At 46.2% G+C, this 24,746-nt stretch overlaps 9 protein-coding genes across 9 annotated transcripts; 5 read left to right on the plus strand and 4 right to left on the minus strand.

Annotated features, from left to right (window-relative positions):
- Positions 1–2,021: 2,021 nt before the first annotated feature.
- Positions 2,022–2,657, plus strand: TRUGW13939_11060 (uncharacterized protein; the record flags this gene model as incomplete). Its single annotated transcript, XM_035494169.1, has 1 exon — positions 2,022–2,657. The coding sequence occupies one exon, from the start codon at positions 2,022–2,024 to the stop codon at positions 2,655–2,657; it is 636 nt and encodes a 211-aa protein (XP_035350062.1).
- Positions 2,658–6,164: 3,507 nt separating this feature from the next.
- On the plus strand, positions 6,165–8,565 carry TRUGW13939_11061 (uncharacterized protein; the record flags this gene model as incomplete). The annotated part of the gene is made up of 3 exons (XM_035494170.1): positions 6,165–6,278; positions 6,333–7,929; positions 7,985–8,565. The coding sequence occupies 3 exons, from the start codon at positions 6,165–6,167 to the stop codon at positions 8,563–8,565; spliced, it is 2,292 nt and encodes a 763-aa protein (XP_035350063.1).
- A 692-nt stretch (positions 8,566–9,257) lies between these two features.
- On the plus strand, positions 9,258–11,648 carry TRUGW13939_11062 (uncharacterized protein; the record flags this gene model as incomplete). The annotated part of the gene is made up of 7 exons (XM_035494171.1): positions 9,258–9,332; positions 9,385–9,649; positions 9,711–9,775; positions 10,230–10,480; positions 10,545–10,693; positions 10,755–11,419; positions 11,472–11,648. 7 exons carry the CDS (start codon positions 9,258–9,260, stop codon positions 11,646–11,648), a joined length of 1,647 nt encoding a protein of 548 aa, XP_035350064.1.
- Positions 11,649–12,056: 408 nt separating this feature from the next.
- On the minus strand, positions 12,057–14,413 carry TRUGW13939_11063 (uncharacterized protein; the record flags this gene model as incomplete). The annotated part of the gene is made up of 5 exons (XM_035494172.1): positions 12,057–12,982; positions 13,048–13,906; positions 13,971–14,045; positions 14,107–14,232; positions 14,309–14,413. The coding sequence occupies 5 exons, from the start codon at positions 14,411–14,413 to the stop codon at positions 12,057–12,059; spliced, it is 2,091 nt and encodes a 696-aa protein (XP_035350065.1).
- A 671-nt stretch (positions 14,414–15,084) lies between these two features.
- Positions 15,085–16,119, minus strand: TRUGW13939_11064 (uncharacterized protein; the record flags this gene model as incomplete). The annotated part of the gene is made up of 2 exons (XM_035494173.1): positions 15,085–15,611; positions 15,672–16,119. The coding sequence occupies 2 exons, from the start codon at positions 16,117–16,119 to the stop codon at positions 15,085–15,087; spliced, it is 975 nt and encodes a 324-aa protein (XP_035350066.1).
- A 734-nt stretch (positions 16,120–16,853) lies between these two features.
- On the minus strand, positions 16,854–17,995 carry TRUGW13939_11065 (uncharacterized protein; the record flags this gene model as incomplete). The annotated part of the gene is made up of 6 exons (XM_035494174.1): positions 16,854–17,051; positions 17,140–17,267; positions 17,360–17,382; positions 17,456–17,676; positions 17,732–17,878; positions 17,930–17,995. 6 exons carry the CDS (start codon positions 17,993–17,995, stop codon positions 16,854–16,856), a joined length of 783 nt encoding a protein of 260 aa, XP_035350067.1.
- A 1,524-nt stretch (positions 17,996–19,519) lies between these two features.
- Positions 19,520–21,027, plus strand: TRUGW13939_11066 (uncharacterized protein; the record flags this gene model as incomplete). Its single annotated transcript, XM_035494175.1, has 3 exons — positions 19,520–19,781; positions 19,841–19,950; positions 20,011–21,027. The coding sequence occupies 3 exons, from the start codon at positions 19,520–19,522 to the stop codon at positions 21,025–21,027; spliced, it is 1,389 nt and encodes a 462-aa protein (XP_035350068.1).
- A 260-nt stretch (positions 21,028–21,287) lies between these two features.
- On the plus strand, positions 21,288–21,683 carry TRUGW13939_11067 (uncharacterized protein; the record flags this gene model as incomplete). The annotated part of the gene is made up of 2 exons (XM_035494176.1): positions 21,288–21,462; positions 21,589–21,683. The coding sequence occupies 2 exons, from the start codon at positions 21,288–21,290 to the stop codon at positions 21,681–21,683; spliced, it is 270 nt and encodes an 89-aa protein (XP_035350069.1).
- A 674-nt stretch (positions 21,684–22,357) lies between these two features.
- TRUGW13939_11068 (uncharacterized protein) lies at positions 22,358–23,657 on the minus strand (the record flags this gene model as incomplete). Its single annotated transcript, XM_035494177.1, has 3 exons — positions 22,358–22,479; positions 22,551–23,164; positions 23,221–23,657. The coding sequence occupies 3 exons, from the start codon at positions 23,655–23,657 to the stop codon at positions 22,358–22,360; spliced, it is 1,173 nt and encodes a 390-aa protein (XP_035350070.1).
- Between the last annotated feature and the right edge of the window lie 1,089 nt (positions 23,658–24,746).

Genomic DNA, 24,746 nt, shown 5'->3' on the forward strand with positions numbered 1-24,746 from the left:
TCGGAGTTTATGGCAGCTTACCTGAACAAGTGCCGCGATAGTAAGAGACTTGGCTTCGGTTAGTGTCCGCTAGTCAGTAAGGTCTTGAATTTAATACGTAGGACGTGAGGTACTCCGTAGTGAGTGGGCTTAAAAGTTGGGGGTGGCGCCGGGTGATACCGTCTAGGGAAAGGCTCGAGCCAACATCTTTAGGTTTTTGGTAGCTTCTTAGGGCTTTGTTGGAAACTGAGCTTGGAAATTCTACCTCATTTGAAGCTTGACTCGGAACAATGCTTAGAATCGATTACTACCGAAAAACATGGAAAGAATTAATGAACAATGATTACGCGGTCCGAAGTACAGTCATCAAGAATACGCCCCGGAGTCGGCTACCAAGCGTCGTAGCATATTAATCCAGGGGTGATGATATATGGCTACTAATAATATGAAATGTCCCGGCTTACTACGTGGAAAATGTTAGTCTGGGTGAGCAATCCAGATGAAGTAAAGATCAGCACTATGAGTGGGTTCCGAGAAAAAGCCAACATGAACCGTGGTCTTTAGCGTGGTCAGCAGTTTTTTTTTTAGAATACCACAAATGCCGACAGATTGACTATACGAGATTCGCGTTTTCTCTTCATATTATTATTATCACTGATAGATCGAGTGTCCGTAATTTCATATACTTCAAATGTCCGCACCGGGTACTCCGTAATAGTATAACGTTTTCCAGGTCCAATCGATTATCAAGGCAGGACTAAATCAATATCAATTGATATAATGCAAAACTGCCCTCGACTAAACAGGCCATACCATTCCCTGAACCGGTCTCCATAATAGATTTTCTGTGGCAAATCCCGCAATTGATCTATACAACGTTCGATAGAAAAGTCTCCGTCGAATGCGACTTGGCTGAGCATTATTATCAATTACTAGTAGTAGTAAGTTAGTAACTATCCACGCTGCATGGCTACGTATAGGTTAGCATATGCTTGGAAAACTCGGGAGCAACCACAGAAATAGATACAGAGAAATAAAGTACGTACCCACTTTCCACAGCATGACTGCGGTCACGAGCCAATAGATAAGCTAGGTTTTAAATAGACTCATCGCTGGGGCTCAGTCAGTGTTTAAAAAAAGCTCACGTTGCATCCGATGTACTGATCACGTCAGCTGTACGGAGTGTAATTTGTTTACAAACTACAGACTTTCCAATGCTAATTTGTCGCACTCCTCGTCTATGGTTTATTGGTATGACGACGAAAAAGATCAATGCTAGTATGTAGTTCAATATTGAGGTCCCGAGAAATGAAACAGGTCAGACCGTGCTAAGATATCTGTTTCGTTTCAACAGTTTCAGCCACACACGGCGTTTTGGGCCAATAATACAGTAAAACGTGGGATTAAGCATTTAATTCTGACACTGGATTTTCATCCTTAGTGTGAGGATATTCCCAAGGCCGGGTGTTTTATAAATATTTTTTATATAGAAATGATGAAAACCAGGCTTACTGATGTCAAATTAATTGAATATAAGCCTCTGAACTCCTAGAAACTGCCTAGATTGATGAGACTGCCCTCTGCAGATCTTATATTTATCTTTCCTTATCTACTATGGCCGCAACAGTGCAGTCGGTTAAGCCTGTGGGAATAATCTTATTAATTGATTTCTTGATTATATTCCGTAGAAACCATTTTGCAGTCCTGACTGGGATAATAAGGGCTTTAAATAGTGCTCTACTCGTAGCGCAGCTTTCTGTGGGTTAATAATGGTTTTCTGCTGTTTTTTGTCGACTTTATTAACTAATGACAGCTGCACCAAAAGACTTGCAGTCAATCTATGGTTGATGCTCAGGCCCCAACATATTCTCTCTCAGGATGGAAGGCTGACAACTCTGACGCTTTAATACTGCTCTTTTTCTAGTAGCTAGGTTTAAACTAATCTATCTTTTAAACAGTTAAGGATTCTTTATTCTATTAATAAACTGACTCTTCAGCGAATCTCTATCTTAGATGTCTCTGAACAAGACCCCACAACCATCATGAATATAATCGATTGGCAATTTACGTTGATCATGCCGGCATTCATGCAAGCTCAGTGGCCTTCTTTTATCACACCCCCGGATGATTATGAAATCGGGATGGTCAAGCCGGAACTTCCTCCAAATTTTGACGCAATGGACTCTAATGAAAAGTCGTATGCGCTTACCGAGCGAAACCGTGCTTTGCTTTCAAAATGTTATGAAGCAGCACTTGCCAAGAACCACCTTTCGTCCTACTTGGCTCTCACTCGCGTCGATTCAGACTTACGGCAACTATTCACATATTGTGAAAACACGACTAGGGATGGAATAGTTCCGCTTCGTGATTATTTAATTCATATCTCTGAAAAGTGGAGCGAAATGGGATTCAATGAAAGTTATCCATATCTAATGACAGATGACGATTTATCGAAACATGAACTTGAGCTTTCTAGGTACAAAGACTGGCAGACGTTAAAAGGCTACACCCAGGAGTTGCTGCAATCAGATACTGACGGTTGGATATCCCCTCAACTTGACTTTCAGAAAGTTTCTGAAAGACACAACGAGCTGTATAAACTCTATATGGAAAGAGAAATAGAAGAGTTATCAGAAGAGGATGCGAAAAATCTCTGGTATTATGTCGATGAATCGTGACAGGATATCAATGCGATAGAACATGCGGTTGTTGGTGGATTTGACGTCTTGAAGGATTTGTGTACGAGTTAGCAATGGTATTTTGGAATTGATGTTTCAAAAAAGTCGTGGTCAATCACAAGGTGTTAGACAAGCTGCACACTACTACATAGTAATAACTAGTCGTGCCTTGCGATCCTATAGACAAGCTTCGAGACGTAAAGCTGAAACAAGGAATGACGGGCCTGCGACCGAGCCGCTTGAAGCTTGCTGCCCTTGATTCGCTGTGGTGGCTTGCAAGAAAACGAGCGTCAAACACATATGAATTTAGAAACAGAGGGTGTGCCAATCTAGTTCGCGCCCGCGCCGCCATGAGAGCGGCTCTGTGGGCGGCAGCTTGCGCGATCGAAGCCTTAGAACTACCCATGATTGGATATTAGGATGTAACTAGATCTCGGTCAAATGTGCCTATATTTGGCTAAATGGCACGTGATTATTGCTAATCAATTGTCTCGATTTCTAAAGCTGATCTCGTGGTAGTCTGGCGTTACCATGGATTGGGATGTCCATAAATGCATGCGAGCCGCAATGGTCATTTCGCGGGCTCCGACGTCAACGCGCTTGCTGGTGCTATGCATGTGAAATTGATTAGGGCTTGGGCTATTACAGTTGTCCATGCAGTTGACACGAAGCTAGCTGCGATGCTAGGCTGACATACTAGATATCTATGTATTATATATGGAATAAGATGACTACATAGGGACATGTGCACTGAACCTTGAAAGTCACCGGCATTCGGCTCGACAAGTTATGATAGCGATAGCAGATGAATGGCACTGTGTTAGGTTCTGGTCGAATGCCTCTTAGAGCCGTATAAAATGCAGCGTGGAAGCTCTCCCTTTTTTCTGTTACGTATCACCATCAATGCAAATCATACCCATGAGCTTTGAGTGTTATCAATAATGACGGTCTAGCATTAAATCAGTATTGGAATGATTTCCTTTGGGTGATATGCATACAAGCAGTATTGATATCTTTTGGAATAGGTATATCCGCCATCCTAACATCGAAGAATCAATGATTTTAGTGTTAGTTGTTTTGCAAGATCTGGAAACATTTTCACTTGGAATATTTGCTCCCTTTCTTATGTGAAAAGATCACGATAGGTAGATAGCCTGTTGCAATTTCATACAGGGCAGAGCCGTAATTTGATATGTCCTCTTGTAAATTCCGAGGCATAAATGATGGCGCTAGTAAAATCTCCTACCTTCGGATTCAAAAGGTGATCTAAGAAAAAGTTGGTGCAAATAATGTAGCTATGACATATTCCATTTGCGTGAATAAATTGTAACGCTTCAGCTGCTTGCTGTGCCCAACGGATAAAAATAGAAACCTGAATTGGATGGTTTGACCCACGCAAAAACTTCTAGACTGGACCAATTTCTGCATAATCCAACAGAATACCACGGCTTGTGCTATCATAGAATTGTAATAATGAGAGTGGACGCTGGTGTGAACAAGACCCCAACAGCTAATAGATCTCCTGTTCTCGGTCACAACAGGAACACTTGTCGTCATCTCCCAATGGGAACTTTATGATATACCTAGTTCCCGGTGTCCAAAGCCACCATTCCGCTTGTACCGCGTCCGCATCCCTTGACGTCCTGTAGCGCGATCCACGTGGCATTAATTACTACTGCACCATTCCTGTTTAGGTTTAAGCCTTTTATATTTCAATAGATTATTAATATAATGTCAATTTTAATTCATTTTAGTTAGAATTTTTCCTGGGGTTATATAAGCTGGTTGATCTGAAGCCTTGGTCGGTTAACACTAATTTGTATTAGGAGTACGTAATAGGATTTGCCGGTTGACAGAAGCGTTGCACATTTTGGGAATAGATATCCCCAGCGAGAAAAGTGCGTACCATCAGTTGACATACCTTGTGATTAGATAAAAGATAAAAATTAGTTAGATGGGGTTTGTAAATGCTTTTACTGGCTAGGCTATTCCAAGACTACACTAAGTGGGTACTTTTCAAAACCGGTCGCGGTTTTCAGCAAGCCACTAACTCGGCAGGGGAAAGCACGATTTCCTAAGGACTGCAGAGATGAAAATTTTTAATGCTTGCAGCAGTAATACCCAGGTGCGTTGTGGCAGTGAAACCCGAAACGGATTATTATTCAAGAACAGGGGCCCACAACGTGGTGGCAGTGCCCCCTACCCTGCAGAACTTACCTACCAGTATGTATTGTTCTACAAATGACGAATGCAAAGCAAATCTAAAAGGATCAACATTTATTAGCTCTCATATTTCGCACACGTCGGTTTGGGTGGAAATGACGCGTGTTGCCACCGACCGGCCCACCAGGCTAGAACTGCCGAGGCCCGCTGCGGAGTGCGGCTCAACGGGAGGATCGGCCCGGAGATTGTCGTCCCAAACTCTGGGCCGTCCGGAAATTAATTCTACGTACTACAATTGTCAATGTTTCAAGTTACAACTATTAAGGGCTTGAAATGGGGAGAGAGGGGCAAACAAAAAAGAAACCGCTGGAGAAACACGGCTGTGACTGATAGGAATTGCCCAATACCAGGGTGATAGTGCAAGGACCACCAGTTGGCGCAATTAATGCTTCGATTGGCTTTAAAAAAAACTCGGTGTACGGAATACGTAGCTTGATTTTGTTCACTCCGTGCGGAGAATAGAAAACAGTGGCGCAGGAGTTGTCATGGCGTGTCGCCAAGACGACAATCCATAAAACCTTCGCGTGGATAACGCATCAGACCCTTTCTTATCTAAACTATTCGTAAAGAGATGGTATGGAGTAGGGCACCAATACAATGCCGTTGAGCAAAGCTTGGGCGGGTCGGGCGCCACCGCATGTACGTGGTAGTAGGATCGCATACATTAGCACATCGATAATTTCGATGACATTACCCACTTTTTTTTTAAAAAAAAAGAGGGTGGCACATATCATGCAGGAGCTGGCCAGAATTCTCTTGAAATACAACATGACCGTGGATGCCCAAAATATGTACAATAGATGGGCTCATATCCTCAAACAGCGGTGAATGATTGCTTTTCACCTGGGTAAACTTGCCAACGATTCCTGTGGGGCCTTTCATCCCCACCTTCCCGTTAAAGCTCCGCAGGTTTCTCGACCAACACCGTGGTGGGTGCCCCGTCCACAGGAGGCTTAAAAAGCAGCGATTCCAGCTCTCTCTTTGTTTCTTCTCCTTTCTCTACCTCTATTTTATATCATATGCCCGCCATCGCCGTCTGTCCTGCGTCGTTGTCAGCATCGTATCCTTCATCAGGCGGTTTGGCCAGCCTTGTGCAACAGGCTTGACCTCCTTTGCCCGCCTTCCCCACGTCATCTCGTCGTTGCTCTCGCGCCGGCTACGTTTGTGGCTGGCCTCTTTTATTACAGGTTCTGCCTATATAAACACATCCATTCATGCGTTTCAAGATACATACCACTATTTACAACGCCCCCGATCACCAGGCTCTGCCAACAAATCCAAACAATGACCCCTGTCACTCCTCGGCACCGGGGCGCGTCCTTTCTTCACCCACGTAGCGCATATAGCGGCCGTAGCTCACGTCGCTCTTCGGCCTCAATGTCTGGAGCTGAGGGACGGGTAAGTGTATGGAAGTTGACCAAAGACCAAAGACTAACGGCTCTGGGCGTATAGATGCGCGTCCGATCTCAGCTTTCCGACCCTTCCATCCTGATTCCCGCTACCTCCCAGACAAGTGACAGTGTCCATCAGTCGACTTTGGACGAGTCGCTCCTTTTGGGTACATCAGCCATTCAAGATTCCGATAGCAGTTACCAATGGGGTGTACCTGGCGACGTCGTTACAGTACGCGAAGACCCCCACTACCCTGATAACCAGAACATGTTCCCCGCAATAAACATAGAATCGACCGCCCCCACTCCAATTACGCTTCCTGACGATGACATGCTCAATCTGAGCCTGTCCCCAAATAGCTCTGAGTCTAATCTTCGATTCATCCTCGGGGTGATACAAGGCAATTATAGCCGTCACCCAAACCCCGAGGCATACGTCTCGGAGCTAGCCCGTTTTGCTTTCCCTCAAGAACCTCATTCACCAGCCACTTCCCCAGCAAGAGGTGATTCCTATCTTTGTTTGATTTGCGATCCGCCTCAGGCATTCGGGACGCCCGGGGCATTCAAGAGGCACGTCAACGAGCAACACCAGCCTAAATCGCACTTCCACTGCAGGATATGTAACAGGTTTAGACATCCCCGCAAGGACAAGTTAAGAAGCCATCTATGGAATGCCCACTCAAGAAGGGCTAATAAAGAGCAAATTTCGAGGTGTGAAGTCATGAATCCTGTCCCGCTGGTTTGCAATATATGTGCCTTGCAGGGTCGTGGATATCATCCTGGCCCGTTCGATTCATGGAACTCCTGGTATGAGGCGATAAGATCCCATTGTCGCCGACAGGCACCACAGCCGCCACCTCCAGCATCCAGTCAATTCTTTCCCGATAATGATGGCGGTGGAGCAGGTGGGTACGGAGGAGCAACTGGTTACGGTTCAGCATCCCATGGAGCAAGCCCAAGTGGGAGCTCTTCCCTTCCTGGAAACGACTGGAATATGGGCACCATTTGGTCAGGGGGGCCTCATTATGGGCCCACTTCATCTAGAAACGCGGTTCCTCTTGATGCTTCGGCTGATCGACCCAGCTGTTCGGATATCAAACCTACTCAAGATGCTACTCGCAATGATTTGAGCAAGGATGGCGACAGCAACCAGAACAGCCGACAACTATTCCGAGATCCGAATATTAGCCAACGTGACCGTGCTGACAAAGACACTGGCGTCAGCAAAGGGCATTGCAGTCGTTGTAACCATGGGTATGACTCCTGCCCTGGTTGTCCGCAGAAACGTATCCCAGGGTACTGCCATCTTTGCAGTGGCCCGGCCACCGCCGTTGGTGCCGACCACAACTACCAGTCGTGTAATCCCCCCCAAAGAAAAGATCCTCCTCTAGCAAGGCTAGTCCATGGTCTATCCAAGCTATCTCTTGAGCATCAACAGACAGTATCAAACTCGGATGTTCCCAGAAAACAAGTCCTTTCCAACCATTCGAAGTCTGTATACCGCAATGACACTGTCAATTCTGCTCAACCATGGTCTTCTATGACGATTAGGTTTATTCCAGCTGCGGTTAACGAGTTTAACCCGGTATACTGTTTGGTGGTTTCGATCAGCCGGCTTTCACTAGAATCAAGGTATATGTCTCAACTGATGAGAATTGGTAAGTGTGCCTTTTTAACTCTGAGTTACGAGGAAGCTAACCCAGATGTGTCTAGATGATTATCCGATGATCACCGTCGACGCTCTCATGACTGGGCAAAAAATGCTCAAAAACATCCATGAGAACCCGCCGGGTTCAAGTGAGAAGCTAGTTAAGCAGATTAGTCGTTGTCAGACCGCCCTAACCGCCATTGGATCCGAGATGTCTACTACTCCCTCTCAATATACTGCGGCCCAGAAAGCTCGTCAGAAGAGACTTTCGTCGCTATGGGCTCGGCTTCGTGCAGTGACCTTTGTGCTGGCGCTTCAAAAAGAAGTGATAACCGACGAAATACAAGAGGGACCTCCCTTGGATAAGAATACCCAGCCAACTCTTCTAAAAACTATCGGGAAAAATATTTCTCCGTTGGCGGAACTCGGTTCTCTTTTCCAATTGGTGTACAAGTATTTCTACGGAGACTTTTGGGCCTCGTCTGGTCTTCTTGGGGATACAAAGAAGTTAGTTCTTGAGGACTCCTCGAGAGTATTCACTTTCTTGCGTGCTGTGGTGAAAAGAATATCTGATCCGCAGGAGTCATTTTTGAAAGAGTATGCCGCGACCGAGTTTTCTGCCTTTATAAAGGACATACTCTACTAACATTTACCTTGTTTTTATCTTGAAATCACATTCTCGCCATTTCTGTCGATGTTTTATTATTTTACCAAAATTCCTATTCCTTCTACTTCATGCAAGATTACTTTTTTTTTTCTCTTTTTTTTCTTCTTATGGGTTATGAATTTTTCATGAAAAAAAAGTCTATTTTAATGATTTTACGGTCTTCTTGTGATTTTGGATATGGATGTGAGAGGTATTTATTTATTAAAGGGCGACCTTTACAAATGCAGCTTCTTTTCGGGTCACTGATATTTTTTTAGCCAACGTTTGAATGCTATATATATTATTTATTTCTCATACTTGATGTCATGGTAGCATAGTAACCATGTTGTGTAGGCAGCCATAATTCTCTATCCGAACAGGCCGAGAGAGACCCGCATCAGCCAATGCTACGTACAATGATTATTCATGACCAATAATTATTAATCCAGTTAGAATATTCTGCTCAAGCCAAGCCGACTATTCCTGATTGTTGGCTAGACAGCTTATTTAGCGTCGACCTGATTAGCATGGATCGGTCGATCGTGCTCAGTGCTTACCTTTTTTTCCCGCGTTGTCTGTCAGTAGGGGGATAAAAGAGAGGTGCTTTCCTCCGATTGTTTTTTTCGTATTATTATTATTATTATTATTTTCTGACTGATATTAAATTTTTCCCCCATTCTATAGAATCCACCATGTCGATTCTCCTCAATCCGATTCCGTATCACCTCCTGGCGTATGGCACTTTTCTAGGCAGCCAACTATACCAGGTACACCCATAGCCCAGAATTCTTGTTTCAAGCACTAAAAGAAATTGTATAGTCCTTCATCAATACCAAAATCTGCTACCGATCGCTCCCGCCACAGCCATTCCACAACCTGAACAAACGTCTGTGGCCGGTCTATTTCCGCTGCCAACTCGGACTCGCGCTGCTGACGGCGGCCACAAAACCCGGCGGATGGCTGCCCGGGGCCAGTCTGAGCAATGTGCTGCTAGGCGTAGCGTGCACAATGGCCGGGCTGAATTGGTACAGTTACGGACCTCGCACGAGCGACGCGATGGTTGAGCGGGCGAATGTGCTGAAAGGTTATTCTTCTGCTTTTTTTTGCTCTTGTAAGCAAAGTTGAACAGTACTGATGCCGAGCAGAGATCAACGCCGAAAACGCAGCGGGCAGCAGCAGCAAGGAGGACAATGAGTCGATCACGAAAAAGGTTAAAAAGGCCTTTTCGCGCAACCATGCCATGTCGATCCATTTCAACCTGATTGCCATGATCGCCACCGTGTTGTATGGATTTGTGCTGGGTGGGCGGCTAGAGTTGAAGTGAGGGGGCATGCGCAAATGCATATATATATACATATATACATATGTATATATGTAGCTTTGTGATAGAACATCTCTCCTCTGTGTTTTGTTTTCCGATATATGGAGTCAATAATGATTGTACGATAGTATGTGAAAGAAGTTAAGAATGACAGACAGATCGATCTGCGCGCAAAAAGTGGAGCCCGGAAAGACTGGAGCTTAACTCCGCGCACGCATACGTAACTCCGTTTACGTACGCTCTTCTTCTTTCTCCCCGCTCTGTCTGACAGCGGACTCGATTCATCCTCCAGCATCTTGGGAATAGATGTCTCTACAACGTAAATAGTGAATTCTACTATTAGGGGGGAGACCTCGCGATGCCGTTCACCAGTCGCTCCGCCAAGCCCAAGATGGCGGAATACCCGCCGCAGCTCTCGCTCGCCGAGAAAGTCAAGCTTTACGGCACCGCGACCAGGATCGCTTCGACAACGTGCATCACGCATGGCATTGGCGGCGTGTTTCGCGGGGAGAGTGGTGCGCGCAGTCTGCGTGTGCATCTGGCGCATGCGATGATCCGGAAGTTGAGTGATGCCTTGTCGGATCGCGAGTATCAGTATGCTGTTGGCTGACCGTGGGCGGTGGGTTGTATGACTGACTGGCTAATGAATGAAACATAGATACTTGCTGAAACCGACACACGAAGCGTACGAGGGCTGGTGCAGAGCGAACGGCCATGTTCCAGATCCAGTGGACCTGGTCAGGCATGGAGGCAAAGGCCTGTGGATAGGAGACAAGTCGGCCAAGCACGTCATGGTGTTTTATCACGGTGCGCACCGCCTTGAAAACAATTGCTTTTATACAAATCTGTTTCTGATAATTCCCAACAGGCGGTGGATTTGCCCTCAGTGCCAACGAAGTATATTTTGATTTTTGCCTCGACCTAATCCAGTCTCTCCGCATGGTCGGACTCGACCTCGCCATCTTCTTCGTCGCCTACACCCTCACTCCGCACGCCCGATATCCAACGCAGCTGAAACAGTGCGTCGAAGCGCTGGATTATATCCTCACAAATACATCCCTCGCGCCCGAGAACGTGTATATGGGTGGCGACTCCGCAGGCGCCAACGTTGCGCTCTCTGTGCTTTTACACTTCTCGCACCATCCACACCCATCTTTGGTCGATCAAGATGAAAATAATAGTCATAACGACGACGATGACAGCGACAATGAAGAGACCCCGCCTCGAAAAACTTACTCCCTCGTCGACTCAGACTCGTATCTCGGCGGCATCGTCTGCCTCAGCCCCTGGGTCGACTTTGACTTTGACCAGCCATCGGAACACGCGAACCGCGACCGAGACTGCATCTCCATCAAATCCGAGCTGGCCTGGGCAAACTCGTACACGGGGCATAACCCGTTTGATGCGTGGTCAGAGCCGGCGCTGGCGCCGGCCGAATGGTGGAAGGGGGTGCGTGTGCGAGAATTTTTGGTGCTGGCTGGGTCGGATGAGATTCTGCTTAGTGGGATAGGCGGGTTTGCGGACAAGGTTCAGGTTTGTCCCACCCCTAGGAAGAAAGAGAAACATGTTTTCTAATTGATTCTAGTCCAATTTTCCGAATCTACGCTTCTTCATCGGTCAGAACGAAGGCCACGTATGTCCCATCGTGGACAGGACGATATTTAGCAAAGAGGAGCGAGACGGTATCCAGACATGGCGTGAATTATCACGCTGGTTTATGGGGTGTTTATCATCTAGCGAATCCTTGGAGGGGGGTATTTGACACGGGGTTCTCTTCTTATACTGTGTATATTGATATATTGATATAGTGTGTTTTTGGTTGGGTTTTGGGTTTCTATTTTTGGTGATACCCTAGATATAGTTTTAGCAATTTTTGAGAGAATTTTTTGTTGCATTTTCTACACGCGATGGGCGCCCTCTGCGATGTCTTCCATCGACCGCACCTGATGCTGTGATTTTTGGTGTTCCTCTCCTGTCATCGGCGTTCGCACCAGTCGCAACTACTGCTGCCATCTCCCCTATCAAAAGGGGTATCAGACGGTAGCGCTTGAAGTTACAACTACGATGAACTAGAAAACGTTTTTGCCAAGAAAGAGCTGTTTTCAATTTCCCAGAATTGGGAAGACTCTGCATCACGGTTATTTTGATTTGTCAACGGAGTACGAGTTTGTTAATCTATGCGAGAGGTTGTGGAAAAATCATCCATCCCCAGTACCCTTTCCACGGTAGCCTCAACAATCTCTAGAACTGGTAATTCAGCCAGGCGGTTGACAATCGGATAAAGCGTAGGTAATTCTCGTTCAGTTCGGGCCGTAATACTCAATTTTGCTGTAGATGTTCGCATGCGCTGCTCCACAACCGCGGGGGACGTTTTCACCAGTACAGCGTAATCAGCATCCGCCTTTTCTCGACACGGCTGGTCTGTAGTTCTGGGCATGTACTTGTGCACTAAAAGGTTTTTCTTCTCCGCGGGACTGTTTAATGATTTTCCCTCGTCCTGACTCTGCAGCATCGTCAAAGAGAACGAGGCCCATTGAGCCCCGTTCCAGCTAACCTGGGCATGATACTCGGTATCCGAAGGCTGCTGAACCCTAATATCTGAAAACAACTTGGGCCACCCGAGTTCCTCCCGCCCTGAGAGGATAGGGTCGGTGAGGTTCTCAAATAGTACAGGGCAATAGGATCCTTGAGTTTTCGAGCCGTCCTGCCCACGATATTGCACCCCGTGGATATGGAAAGTGACCAAGTCGTAGCCCCTGCCACCAAGCCATGCCAAGTTCTGGATTGATTGAATGGAAACACTTACATGAGCCACCGTGTCTGAACGAATAAAGCTGTAAGCGGGTGAGGGAAGCAAGTTACGCAGGAGTGTCGCACTCGTGCTGAATGTGATAGTGGCTACTATAGAATGCGCTTCTGACAGACCATGGGGACGAGGATAATTCCAGAGATCCTGTCTTGGTCCAGGAAGGGGCCCAAAAGAAATTGGCTGTCTCCAGTAACAGCGTTTCCTTGTTTGCCACTGGTATTCGCGGAGTCGCTGGGTTGATGCGTGGATTTCGTCGTGGCTTAATCCATATTCAAGGTACTTGGATACTAGCAAAACTTTATTAGCCTCTTGCCTTTTTTTTTTTTTCCAAATATGTGTTCTCTATAAATACCTTTCCACTTTTCTACATTATTACCAGTTTCAGAATCGCTGTTCTCATGGCCCGCCAGCCGGCTGAAATTCTGAATTTTCGTGGCTCGTGCATACCGAGCCTGGCTGTATAAACGTAGGCGCTCCGGAACTTCGTCGGTGCTGCCCAGTTGGGATAATAGAATCCCCAGGCTGACACCATCTTCCATGGCCATGGCACCACCTTGTGCCAGATGTGGAGTGAACGGGTGCGCTGCATCACCAAGGAGAGCCAGACGGCCGTGTATAAAGTCAGGAAGCGTATCCATATCCAGTAGGGGATATAGCTTCAGCTCCTTCTCATCACACTTCTGCATTGTATCCACGAGAGGTGTTGCGAAATCATGGAAAATTTGCAACAGCATCTTTTTTGATCCAAGCTTAGAGTAATCGTCGCTCGTGCAAGGTGACAGTGCCGCCGGGTAGATGCAAACAAAGTTGAGCAGTGTGTTCCGCACGCATGGATAAATAACAACTTTGCGATCATCTTGGTAATACATATCCATCGAGCCAATTGCCTCCGTGATGGATGCAGTGCGTGGGTCTGTGCTAATCTCAGAGACTGGCACGAGGAACCGGAAGGCATTGAAAGCTGCAGGTGCTGGACTGATGCTATGGTTTGGGATAGCTGACCGACACCGAGAATGAACCCCGTCTGCGCCAATTATAACGTCTGCTTGCACAGAATCACCATTCTCCAGCAGAATGCGTGCATTATCAGCATCTACTGAAGCTACACGCGCAGAAGTATGGAGCCGAGCAGGTACACCGCTGCCCTCCGGAGAAAGTGCCTTTTCTTTTAGGTGACTGTGAAGGTGGGCCCGGTGGGCGAGGATCCAGGGCTACGAAGCGTAGGTTAGTAGGATACTACAATAAGTAAAGGGCTGGACTAAGATGTCCGCAAACCTTCTGCCATCGATGACTGTCAGCGGCGACGTCAATTTCTTTCAGAATTTCGCCAGATGCAGAGTAAAATCGAATCTATCCATCCACAACTCATCCCGTCAGCACTAGGAAGAACCATAAGCTGGTTACAACAAACCTGCCGGAGCCGAGTGCCTCCTTGTTCCTCGTGGTTTATTCCCAGTTGGTTCAAGATGCTGTTGGCATTAGGCGAAATATGGATTGCGGCGCCAATCTCGTTTGCTAGCTGAGATTGTTCATATATCTACATAGAATATTTTTTTTGGCCTCAGTAAGCCTGCTTCCGCTCTCCGCCCAGCGAGACAAAGGGAACAACTAACGTCAACATGGTGGCCCTCTCGTCGCAAGGCTATGGCAGCTGTGAGTCCTCCAATCCCGGCCCCCACAATTGCGGCGCGTAAGGATACTGTAGACGATGTCTCCATATCTGGCCGGCCGCTGGAAATATCACGTCGGAAATGAGTATATACTAGGCAGGATATATCACGAAATATTCCCGGGTTTGTAAGTCCTTTAAATGATACTCTGGTTTTAAAAGTATCCACCGTATTATTATCACATTATGGTAGAAGATACAAATCCGGGGACCCTTTTAGACATGGGGTTCCGCTGGGGTGCCGCGGAAGAAAGTGGGATAAATGCTCTCGCCAACCGTACTATCCAATGAACGAACAATGGGACGATACGTACCCGGAGTAACTTCATCAATATAATATGAGAAGGGGACAATACCTATTACTCTAGATCCGGACTGAGAGACCAATATTAGACCCTGGACAAGAGTGGAAAGCTACCATGTACCATAGTAAATTAGATTCAGATTTGTATCACTACCGTGATGTTCGAGTAAGCGTATGTTTAGATGAACTATAAATAATTAACGCACCATATACTTCCGGGATTGTAACTTATGGAAATTATTATGAAACTTGAAGTCAAATATATTTATCATTTACCAGGGTTTCATATACATGTATTCATGGTGGCTTATTTGTAGTACTATTTCTGCATATAGTACATATTTTGTGACCCAAGAGCAGCTAGACAAGCCGAAACTTTGCTCTTTGATATCACTCGAATTTACATACCGCTTTAATTAATGTGATCCGCCCCAGATCGCCGGAACGGGCGGGCCCCAGACAGCCATGTTGCCAGCCGCAGCTCGTGTAAGCTCTGTATCTTCGTTCACCACATCTCCATCTGCATAATGCTCAATAATAAAGCCGCTTGGATCGTACCAGTAATCGAAAACTTGAGAACCGTGAACGTGGCGACCTATCCCCCAAACGAGCCGATAAGCCTTGGCTTCCAGCCATTTATGACCCATGAATTGCGTATCCAGATCTTCCACTTCGAATGACGAGTGATGTACTTTAGTACCTGCACTCTCTCCCTTTGTGACGAGGAAACAATGATGATCGACGTATTTTTTCCCCAGGTCAAGGCGGAAGAAAGCAGATACATCCACAGATGCATCTTCGGGTGCATATAGGATGTCTGTGGGTGTGAAATTGAACCGGTCCGTATACCACGCGCATGTATCTCGGTAGTGGTCCGTTATATACCCGAAATGGCCCAACTTGTGGATCTTCGCCGGGCCTGATGTTAGCCGCACAAATTGACCTGTGGCCTTCTGTGAGTATATATTTCCTGAGATGCGGAAAATTTTTGTGCTATACTTACCCTTCCGCTTCTTTTCAACAGCACCGTTCACGGGCGTATTTATGTCAATGCTCGCTGACTTTGGCTGCATAGGGACATCTTTCGGTTCCTGGCCCCAGATGACATGCATTTGATATCCATTTGGATCATTGAGAATTGCAATTTGACCGCTTCCAGGCAAACTTTCCGCGCTCTTAACCTTGGCCCCCTCCAACTCAGATGCCCGGGCAAAGTCCTCAGCTGAATTTGCCACAAATCCGGCACCAATAAACCGTTTTTGTTTCCCCGCTGGTGCTTGAGTGGCAATATAGCTGTAATGGTCTATCCCGTAACCTTTTAGGTATAGTGAGCCGTCGACTTCTCCTGCGATATCAAAGCCGAAGTCATAAGCAAATTCCTTTAATATTTGAAGGTCAGGATGCTCATAGATCACATATGCCAGGTGATCAAGGATAATCTTGCCAGCCATAATGAATTCGTCGTAAAGCTAGTCAAGTAAAGAAATAGATAGAAAGACGATGTTGGATTAAATTGAAGTGTTGCGACCAAAGGTGAATTTAACTTATTGATTAACCCTTGATCTTTCTTCCCACTGAACAAAGCTGTAGATTTTGCTACAGAACAATTCCCTACGTACCGCTAAAACGATTTGTCCTTGGGGCCGGACCGGTTACCCCAGGAATCAGGAGTACCCGCTGGGGTAGATGGAAGGTGGAGGTGGAGATAAGGTTTGCGCGTCTTGAACCTGAACGTAACTCACAGGCATCTACTTACCCCACCGAGTTTCATCATAGAGAGCTACAGTATACAGGAATCGAGTATTTAGGAGGTGTTCTCTCATTATCTTCTTTTAAAACACCAAATTTCGGGTCGTAACCCCTCCAAAATCGCGCGAAACTATAATGTTAAAGCCAACGCCGAAGTGTTCATGACCGTGAGATGGTCAGCGAATACTAAACCCCTTAGTGACGCGCAGGGAATAGTTTTCAAGGATGATGTTACTGTAGACTTTCCCGCAAAGGTGATTTACTCCTTGGTTAACAGGTCCTCCCCCACACCCCAAGCATATGCAGCCAGTATCCGCTACGGCACAGAGGGAGGAAGAGTCGATTACTCTAACTGCTTACCGTATATGCGCTCACCTAATTATGGAGGCTTATATTTACCAGGAACGGAAAGTGTCTCACTCGCTTATCAAATACGTTACGTCAAGGTCGTGCTTGTCGTGTCAGTGCCTGCAAAGATTAAATTGCTGACTTCATCCGAAACCTGCTGATTCGTCATGTTTGCTGGTCCGTTTGGATTGTGGTCTTGAGTCGACTCGATCAATTTATGAAGAAGATCCTTATGGCCGTGACTGTGGATACGGTTTTTGTACTCATGCAACGCATCTTCACCGTACTAAACAACCATATGGTCAGCCATCTTTAGACATTCTGTCGCAGGTCTCGAGCCATCGCCGAATTTTGCTGGAGCCCAACCATCTCACAAGCTTTGTCAGCACAGGAAATGCGCACTGAAATCCATATACCAAAAAGGCATTATCGAGGTCGTGGGCATAGGCGGGAGGATAATCTTGATCGAGCGCACCAAAAGGTTTTCCCAAAAATAGTTCACCTGGCAACTGCATCAGATATTTATTATGAACTTGAAAGCCAATTTGCATCCAGCTTCTCGCCATCTATATTTTATATAGACAGAGCACGTACCGACAATATCGAGCGCAAGTAATCTGAAACCGGATGTTTGAGTTAGCAATTGCCAATTCACTTCCCATTACTTCCTGAGGGGATCGGAAAACTTACCGAAAAGAAATCAAAACATCAGTTTTTTGTCTTCCTCCTATCTTATGACACAGCTTCTGGATGTGGTCCTTCATGAGCGGTTCAAGATCGAAGAGATTTGATTGCGTAAAAGCATGGTTCAAGATTCGGCGCCTCTCTCGGTGTTCGTATTTGTCACGCATAACGAAAATCCCTTTGCGCCCAGAAGTGTCGTAAACCGCTCCTTTCATAAACACACTCGACTGCCCATACATGTTCAACACCGGAAAAGGAAATTTCGTTTAGCTCGACCCTTACTATTGGTCCATATTTCTCATGCCAACTGTGGATGGTCTCTGTCCGGCAGCCCTTGGCTTCCGCCCACAACAGCCAGAAATTGGAGAATTTCGCAAGAAAAGGACCAGGAAGAACTCTTAGTGGTGACACCAAACCTTGTATAAAGATCTAGGAGAGTTAGTCAAAATATGCTACCATTTTCCTCCAGCTCTCTCGCACCTTTAATATAGAGCTTAATGTCACGAGCCCCAGAACGACGGCTAGAGAGGCTCTGAAAGGATCCATCGTCATGTAAAGATTGGGAGGTGTTTGATCACAAAGGACTTGGTAACTACTCGTCTCTTAAATAGCCGAAGAGGCATGAAGCTACCGGGTTCAGCTATACCCACGTGATCTCTACCTTGACTTGATCCGGAACACAACCAAAGTTTGCTTGTACCCTATATCGCCTCATATTCTCCGCATTCCCCATGTTCTCCATTTTCTCCGCACTCTCCACGTACCAACCCGAGAACGGTTCATGTTTGGCGACAGACCTTACCGGTACCCCAGGATCTGGATCTCGACCTCCAGAATTCGACAAGAAATTGATAATAACTACCAAACCAGGGTACACACTTTGATACTGATGATGTGTCAAATTTACAATACTAATACCGGAATTGCTAAGGATATCCCCAATAGATAGTGTGGTGGAATAAGTGCACCCCATCAAAGTGGGCATGAGCAAGGCAGTGAGAGATGTATGATGCAGTATCGGTCTGACCAGCGCTGCCCGAAGGGCCGGGCGAGGGCGGGAAGTCCTAATGCGAGTGCTGGAAGAAGTGACCGTGAGTACATGATGTTTCGTGATTTTAAAAATTGAGACAGCCCTGGTTGAAAAGTGATCATGAACAACGTGCGTATGTATATACCTACACGCTTTTCGTCAGTGTCGTTGACCAGAGTTGTTCGGTTTAGGGCTAGGGTTATCCTGCCATATACCTTCTTGGTGACTAAATCCTGGTTAATAGTGCTATTATATTCTATAATCTATATTAAAAAAAGAAACAATAACAAGTTGTTTTCAGATCACCCATGGAATGGGGGCGGCTTAACCCAAAATGTTGCTCTCATAGCAATTAAGGAATACAGTGAGATGCAGGTGATTTAACCCTAACCCTAACCCTCGATGAAGTTAGAATGGTTCATTACGGAAGTGCCGTTTTGTCCTCACACATCAAACTACGGGATCTTGGCGCGGCGTAATAATAGTAATGCAAATTGGGGGTAAAAATAATATGTGTTAAATAGCTGTGCCAAGAATTTCCGTAACCCGGCAATTGACCGGACGAGGCTTGGCAAGTTGACACGACGGCCTTCTTGGAGGAGGTATTGTCAGACTCCACCCAGATTTTCTCCGAGACTCTTGGCGTATTCTTTCAAAATCCATACGGAGTAACCTATATTCGGGAAAAACAACCCTTTGATGACGATCACACTTCTCCACGATGCTCCGGGTTTTCTCCGTGACTCTTGGTCTATTATCAAGTAGCGAACTGTAACTGGGAAAAGGGACCTCTCTACAGCAAACAAATCGCTTTGATTTGACCCGAGATGTTACATTTGCAACTTTTGCCAAGGGTGTGCCAAGAGTGTGCCAAGCAAAGTCAATGTCTGGGAAGCGTATTAGAGCCGCTGCCGGGAGGTGGTATCTCTAATGTAGCCTTGATATAAAAGGAGGCTCTCATTCTTCTATCAACAGTCAAATCATCACCACAAGCTAGCCATAGTTTTCCTTAAAAATTTTGCCATCACGGTTACAGAACCATGAAGCTGGCCTGCGCCCTAACAGCCTTTCTACTCCCGCTTGCATCTATTGTATTAGCAGCGGATGTCGATGCATGGAAATCTCGCAACATTTACTTTGCTTTGACAGATCGCATTGCCCGCAGTAGTGATGATACAGGTGGAAGTGCTTGCGGTGACCTCGGTGACTACTGCGGCGGAACTTTCCAAGGCTTGCAGTCCAAGCTTGACTACATTCAGGGGATGGGCTTTGATGCCATCTGGATCACCCCTGTTGTAGCTAGTCAGTCCAAATTTCCGCTTGGTAACACAAATTAGCTGACAATGTTATTATCCATCCAGATATTCCGGGTGGTTACCATGGTTATTGGGCACAAGATCTTTATAGCATCAACTCAAACTATGGCACCGCTGATGATCTCAAAAGCTTGGTCAGCGCTGCTCATAAAAAGGTCAGTTCAGCCTATACGAATTTCTTAACTCAGAATGTACTGAATGGCTTTATAAAATAGGGGATATATATTATGGCGGACGTGGTTGTCAACCACATGGGAAGCCCCACTAGCGATAATAAACCAGAGCCATTGAACCAGGACAGTTCTTACCATTCAGATTGCACGATTGACTACTCGGATCAGAATAGTGTTGAAAATTGTCGTATCGCGGATAACTTACCTGATGTCAACACACAAAGTTCAGAGATTCGGACCCTCTTCCAGACTTGGATCAGCTGGCTGGTCAAGGAATATCAGTTTGATGGCCTTCGTATTGACACCGTCAAGCACGTTGAAAAGGAGTTCTGGCCAGACTTCAGCTCTGCTGCCGGAGTTTACACCATCGGCGAAGTCTGGGATGGTGACCCAAACTACCTTGCTGGATACTCAAGCGCACTGGATGCCGTGCTCAACTACGCAATTTTCTATCCTGTGAACAACTTTTACCAGCAGAAAGGTTCCTCTCAAGACATAGTTGACATGCACGACCAAATCAGTTCCCTTTTCCCTAATCCAAGTGCCCTGGGCACATTCCTGGATAATCACGACAATGCCCGTTGGCTAAGCCAAAAGAACGACGAATCTTTACTAAAAAATGCACTAGCTTATGTGATTCTCGCCCGGGGAATTCCCATTGTGTACTACGGTACAGAACAGAGCTACGCTGGCGGTAATGACCCGGCAAACCGCGAGGACCTATGGCGTAGCAACTTCAACACCGACTCTAGCATGTACAAAGCCATATCCCTGCTCTCAGCAGCAAGGGCAGATGCTGGCGGGCTCGCTGATGACGACCATGTCCATCTGTATATTGCGGACTCGGCATATGCGTGGAGCAGGGCAGACGGAAAACTCATCGTTCTCACGTCCAACAGTGGATCTGGGTCTGATTCTACGCACTGCTTCGACTCAAAGAACCCTGGTGGGTCATGGGACAATACTTTTGGATCGGGAACATATACCGCTGATGAGAGCGGGCAGCTCTGCATCCCGATTTCGAATGGAGAACCCGTGGTGCTAGTTGCCAAGTCCTAAATAAGTATGACGGTCGGCTAAACATGTGGTCTGAGACACGTACAAAAGAATTTTTTTGTATAATATTATGCTTCTATGACAAGAATCAATACCTCATAGCCAATAAATGTAACAGTAGAGTTGGATTGATTTTATTGCTTGCGGGCGACAGACTAGGCAGCATTTACGCCACAAAACATGTTTCAAACAGGATGTCTATGGCAGATAACATGGATCCTGGTGGGCAGACAGATCTCAAAATAGTCACTTTTTGCCTCAGAATGGCTTCTATTGGTGGCTTCATCGATTCCATCAACTCGCCGAACATGCTGGACTTATTTGCCACGACATTGTTTGAGACTATATTTACTGGCAGCATCTCCATGTTTGGAGCTTATAGCGGAGGTCAACTTGCCGGAAAATATCCTTACTTGCTACAAGGCCTTTTGTCTGGAGGTAAGTTCCAGGTACCAAACATATGTATTATCCAGAAAGATGTATATTTTTGTGCTAATTTTTATGCAACGCGGTGTTGTCTGCGGTAGCCCTGTTCATAGTTCACATTTATCTTCCTAATGATAGACCGAAACCTCGAAATCCAAAGACAGATTGGGTTGGAATTCAATGTTATTCTCGGCATTGTGGGACTCGGTATTATGATTTTGACGGCAGAGTAATGATTCCCATCAATTCTTTGGCGAAATAAATAAATAAAGAAAAAAAAACCCAACGAGATATATGTAGGATTTCAAGTCGGTATTCCTTTTTCAATCAGCAAAATCTCGCTATTTGCTCTTATTATCCATTTACTGGAGTATTTATGCTCTGGTAGAGATGAAGTATGTCGGTGAGCATGCGTTATTCCCAACTACACTCTGGCCCTACATTGTTCTATACAATGTACTGATACTGGCTTGTACTCACACCATTCTTAGGGGTATATTTGATCCATGTGTAAACTCCGAATGACAAATTTGTCTATTCAATTGTCTCTTACGTTGTTATTTGGCATACGGAACGGAGACGTCACTAGGGAGCACAATGTGTAGAACGAGATTTATAAAATTCCGAATTTATTTTGATACACCCATTAATTGTCATATAAGGCAAAATAATAAATCTCAAAGAGAAAAAATACCAATCTCGCCTCGAGCCAATGTTACCTATGTATAATAAGCCCCGAAAAAGAAAGAGAAAAAAAACATTGAAAAGTCGAGATAATATTAATCCGTAAAGTTTCAAATAACGAATGGCAAAATATTAAGAAGAAAAAACGCCGGAACTGCAATGATACCCAATATTTCGAAGAGGAGAAGACAAGACAGAAAAGAAGATAAGAATAAATAGCTAGCTACTCCTGTCGCGTCCTCTTTGCTCCATGTGGATTCCATGCTCCTTGGTCACCACCGCCCATTTGCTGGTTGCCCTGAAAGCCGCCGCCAAAGTTGGGGTTGAAGTTTCCGCCTTGAAAGCCTGTTTTTGGTGGTTAGCATATCTTCTCTTTAATATGCAATGTTATATATCGTGATAGGGAAATAGCATACCCATGCCCATATTACCCATCATGGGGTTCATATTGCCTGCCATGGCCGGATTCATCCCCATCCCTCCCATCGGAGCCATGCCCATGCCCATCATATTAGGAGCAGCGCCCATGTTGCCAGCACCACCGCGTCCGCCGCGCATGTTAGGACCACCGCGCATGCCGCCGCCCATCATGTTTCCTCCGCGATTGTTGAAACCTCCGTAGTTATTCATGCCGCCCATCGGATTCTGGAATCCTGCTCCACCCATGGGACCGCCACCGGCGCCGCCCTGGAAGCCGCCGCCTCCCATGCCACTAGAGAAGTTGCGGTTATTATTGTAACCCATTCCGCCTCGATTGTTGAATCCGCCACGTCCACGGAAGCCTCCGCCACCACCGCCCATGTTGTTGTTCATGCCGTAGTTTTGGTTACCCGTCTGGTTGAACTGTCGGTTGTTGCGATCGTCTTTGCGGGCTGGGGCGTCCTTGGGGAGGGTACGGAAGGGGTTCTGATGAGGGCTGGTGTAGTTGGCGCTGTGTTTGCGACCGGGTTGACCGCTGTTGGCGTAGTGCTCAATGAGGTGCTTTACTGCGGTGGCGCCCTGCGGAGTGGTAAATTCGACAAAAGCTTGGCTAGACTATGTGTTAGTCGCTGGTACATATAAAGGAACAGAAGAAGGAAATCTAACCTCTTGCTCTTTCCGTTCACCTTGTGCTCGCTAAAAGTAACATCCTTCAAGTCGTTTTCAGCACCAGCTTCCTGCACCCAGCTACGGATTTCGTCATCGGTGGTCCACCAGAACAGCTCCGACACAAAAAGCGCGGTAGTAGCATCTGGGTCTACTGGGCGATCTCCTGAGCCCGATGAATTCATGTCCTTGCGCTTCAGGCCTTGTTGTTGTTGCTGTTGTTGTGGCTGGGTTTGCTGTTGTGTGGGCTGGTTGTGAGAGGTGGAGTCTTGCTGCGGTGTTGCGGCTTGTCCGTTTGCTGCCTGTGCATTATCATTACCTTGCCCTCCCTCGTGGCCATTAGTCTCGGGGGCATCGAGAATCAGTTCTGGCTCTTCCTGCCCATTGTAGCCTCCATCTCCGTAGATGTCCAGATCAAAGTTATCGTCTTCGGCCATGTTGTGCTAGATTAGATAAAGCGAATGTTGACGCGCGAGTGATAAGAAACGATCACGGTATATTTGTTTTTTTTTTCTTGCTTCCTCTGTTATGCACAAGCCCGAGATATCTTTTTTTGTCTTCACCCGATGATTCAAAATGAGTACATGTCTGTCATATCAAAATAGATCCATTAGTATTGATAGAGAACAGGAAGAATATGACCTGGTATAAGCAAAATTCACACATAACCAGCCCGACTTGCCGAATGGAAGAAAAAGAAGCCATCGAGTGACAAACACATAATAGCATGGCACATGAAGAGAATGAATGATACGTACAAGCTGAGAAGCTAACTTGAGAAATGATTTTTTTTTTCCTTGATCGGAAACAAACAGGGTACCAGAGGAAAAGAGTTGAGAAAAACACGACTGCCCTTGATGGCAAGTGCGAGAAGTTAGATGCTGTTTTTTTTTTTTTGGACAGGGATCTGATCGGACGAATGATCCGATGTTCACAGGATGCAGCAGTCTGCCACAGACCGGCAGGGCTGTCAAGTCAAGTCAAGTCAATTAAGGAGGAGTCCAGGAAGAGAACAGCCAAGCAAAGAAGCTGTAGGTAGGTAGGTAGGTTAGTCGGTTAGTGACCGGGTAGTTTGAGAGTCAATGGCGCGTTCACGGGTAGGAACTGGGCGACACAACCGGCGAGATTGTCCTCTGATCTGAGCTGATGATCGATGTCGAAGTGAGAGAAAGAAGAAGGACCAAAAAGACGTGCTTGTCGTGAACAGATGAACAGATGAAGCCGAAGAGAGCGAGAGAAGAGAGAGGAAGGAGCAGCAGACATGTCGACGCCAAGGTGGAGCCTTCCTCGGCCTTGGCACTGGCGCTGGCCATGATTGGCCCGGAACTGCACAACGTTTCTCCGAGTCCTTCCAGGCCAGCGAGTTCGCGCTATCGCCCGATGTGGAATAGCGTGTCCGGCGCCATGAGGCCAGCTTGAGCACTTCGACCTTATTGTTGCCTCCTTCCATCGATCTATCTGTCTTCTGTGTTTTCTTTCCCTCAAAACCACCCCCCCAATTCAATTTTAAAGCCATCTACAATCAA

Source organism: Talaromyces rugulosus, chromosome VI, assembly GCF_013368755.1.
Source record: "Talaromyces rugulosus chromosome VI, complete sequence".
Lineage (NCBI taxonomy): Eukaryota > Fungi > Ascomycota > Eurotiomycetes > Eurotiales > Trichocomaceae > Talaromyces > Talaromyces rugulosus.